Genomic DNA, 2964 nt, shown 5'->3' with positions numbered 1-2964 from the left:
GCCATTCTTGAGGGTCAACTAAGTCAGCTTCAGGAGGCACCTGGTTCTCGCTGCTCTCATAGCACAGAGGTTGCCCGTCTGACCAAAGAAAATGCCGACCTCAGGAAACAAGTTGAGGACCTGAAGGAGAAACTGCTCAATGAGCAGATGTCAGCTAATGCTTGCATGGACATCCTTCTTAAAACCCTTGCCTCTTCATCTAAGCCTTCCCACTCCAGTGCTCCCTAGAACGTGTTCCCTTTCCAGTATCAAATGCTAGTGTATGTCCTTTGTTTTAGTTCTGATGATGTTTATGACTGGTACTTCTGTTTTTGCTGTTTTTATTTTGTGGATGTGTTGGTAACAATGGAACTACTCCCTACTTAATTTCCAAAAATTAATAGAAGTTTCATCCTTTTGCTGTGTACGTCTTGCTCTTTATGCTCTGTTTTTAGTCATGTTGTGTGCACACAAGTGGCATGAATCAACTCAAGCTAGACTTCTTTTTGTTGTAAGCATGTTACTAATCTTTTTATGATGCCAAAAGGGGAGAAACTAATTCAGGGGGAACAGGTTGGGTAACTGATTCAGGGGGAACTCAGGAAATGCTGGTTCTTAGGGGGAACATGAATTATAAGTTTGTCATCATCAAAACGGGGGAAATTGATAGGCTATATGTATATCCCTGTTATGTTTTGATGATCTAACAAACTTACTGTCAAGAACCAGATAAGGAACCTGTTACACATTCTCAAGACCTTAAGATCAAAAGGTTCCAGCTTGGGATATGGTTCAACTCTTCAGAGTCAAAGGAACAACAGAGGGAATAGATAGCTACCGTTTCCCGAGAAAACTACACAAGTCAACTGCCCGAGATGTAAAGTTGCTTCCTACACACGCTACAGTGCAGAAACAGTGCAACAATCAACTTTATGGGGAGTGCCCTTTACCTAACTTGCTTACATCATTCAAGTGATGTCACAAATGAGTTATTTACATCAAGCAAAGGTAAAACAAAACACTTGCACATTCAAGAATGAAAAGCAGCATTCTCTCAAGTCTGTGTCAATCTTGCAAGTGATTCTCAAGGGCATCAAGAACAAATAACAACATAACAAAGGACCAGCTTCTTGTATTGGGTCATCACATGTCCTTAGTTGTGTTGCACCTTTGTTAAAGCACTTCAATTATAATTTCTACTTAGCTTGTTTAGAAGCATTGCGTAAGAAACCCTTTGTAAATCATAAACCCTTGCGTTTCTATCTTGGCTAGAGTTAGTCGATCTGTAAAGTCTTTGTAATAGAGTTATTACAAAATAACTTGTAATAGAGTGTTACAAGATAGTGAGGGATTAAGAGGTTAATTCCTAGGTTACATAGGTTGTAATGTGAAAGTTGTTCAGTAGTGAAGTTGAAATCCTACAAGGGTAGGTCATGGTTTTTAATCCGGTTGAGCTAGAAATTTTCCACGTAAAATTCCTTCTGTCATTTACTTACTACAGTATGCATGGTTTCTGTAGGAACTTATATCTATGGGAACTAATAGAGAACCTAGTTCTCTATATAATTTGGTGGACCCTTGAATTCTATCACTTAGTCTTAAATCCAAAGAATGCATGATTGCATAGAATTGCCATAAACGCCTTGAAATAATCTGCATATATGATCTCAACTTCAGGGTACTTCAATCGTAGCTCCTCCAACGCTTGCCATAGATAATCATTGTGCAATGTTGCAAACAAATTTAGTCCTTTGTGACATTGAATTTTCCTGCTATTATCGGGAAACATCGTTTGAAAACCTGGAAGGCAACCAATTGGAATAATTCTAGAAACCACAAAGTGTTTGGCCTCTGCATCTTTGATCAGTTGTTCGATAGAACTCTTGATTGTCTCCACAATATCAGGGACAAGTTTGGACACTTCGGACATAGATTTTGTATGCAAAAGAGAGTACTTGTAATCCTTATAGAAGAGTTTCATAAAGGCAGAAATCTGCGAGTGATGAGACTGCTGAGGCGCTTGGGATGCCATTCTTTATGAAGGAAAAGGGACTCATAACTGTTTCTCCAGGCGTCATGAAACTAATACCGGACTCAAACTCAACGCCTTCTTCGGTGTAATGTTGTAGAAGGCAGACCAAGCACAACGGCTAAATGATCAGAAGTAGAAGCAGAATCATTGTCTTCGAGGCTGTAAATGGAATAAAACGGGGAAGTTTCAGCCTGCGCGTAAGCGGAAGAAGGAGCAAAAAAGAAAGAGGAGATCACTAATAGAAAGATGAAGAAACAATGGTTGGTAAGGGAAGCCATTGAAAGAGAAGAAACAACGATCAGGGAATTAAAGAAGGCAGGGGAAAACTTAGTTTAGGTTAGTGGTAGTATTTATATATGTCCTTCATCCGTGGAGTTTAAGCAATGTTACAGAAACCTAGTAGTAATAGGAAAAATTCTGACTGAGGCAGATTCCCATATATTCTTTATGTTCTTACTTTTGCTTCAAGTTTCAATTAGAGAAACGCTTGAATTTGCTTGATTAAAAAGGCCTACTATTTAGGTAGGAAGGTTGATGTTTCCATATTCAATTTTGAAGCAGAATTTAAAACTACAAGGTAACTTTATTAAATGCCAAGAATTAGGAAAAGAATTCTGAATGGATTTCATTTAGGGAAACTTTCATAAGTATCACATTTTTAAATAATAGTATATACAGAATCCTAACATCATTAAGTATATATCAAATGAGGCAGTGTATTATTTACATTTGTAGATACCTAAAAGAATTTGGCATCTTCTTAATGTCCGAGAATGTCGCAATTTCATCCCAAAAATCTCTCCTAAAAAATTAGGACTTCACTTTTATCTCCTTAATTCTTGCCATCATCTCCTAAATACATTCATTGCCAACACATCATTCCTCTCCCGCCCATAAATCATGTTTAACTTCTCCTATATTCTTTTCCAATAGCCTCTTAATAAAATGTACAA

At 37.7% G+C, this 2964-nt stretch overlaps 1 protein-coding gene across 1 annotated transcript; it reads right to left on the bottom strand.

Moving 5' to 3' along the window:
• Positions 1-1567: 1567 nt before the first annotated feature.
• Positions 1568-2011, bottom strand: LOC107782920 (GDSL esterase/lipase At1g28650-like). The gene has a single exon (XM_016603868.1). It carries the CDS (start codon positions 2009-2011, stop codon positions 1568-1570), a length of 444 nt encoding a protein of 147 aa, XP_016459354.1.
• Positions 2012-2964: the final 953 nt, after the last annotated feature.

This window comes from Nicotiana tabacum, chromosome 2 (assembly GCF_000715075.1).
Source record: "Nicotiana tabacum cultivar K326 chromosome 2, ASM71507v2, whole genome shotgun sequence".
Lineage (NCBI taxonomy): Eukaryota > Viridiplantae > Streptophyta > Magnoliopsida > Solanales > Solanaceae > Nicotiana > Nicotiana tabacum.
Note: the sequence above shows the minus strand (reverse complement) of the source record. Positions and strands in the feature narration are given on the sequence as shown.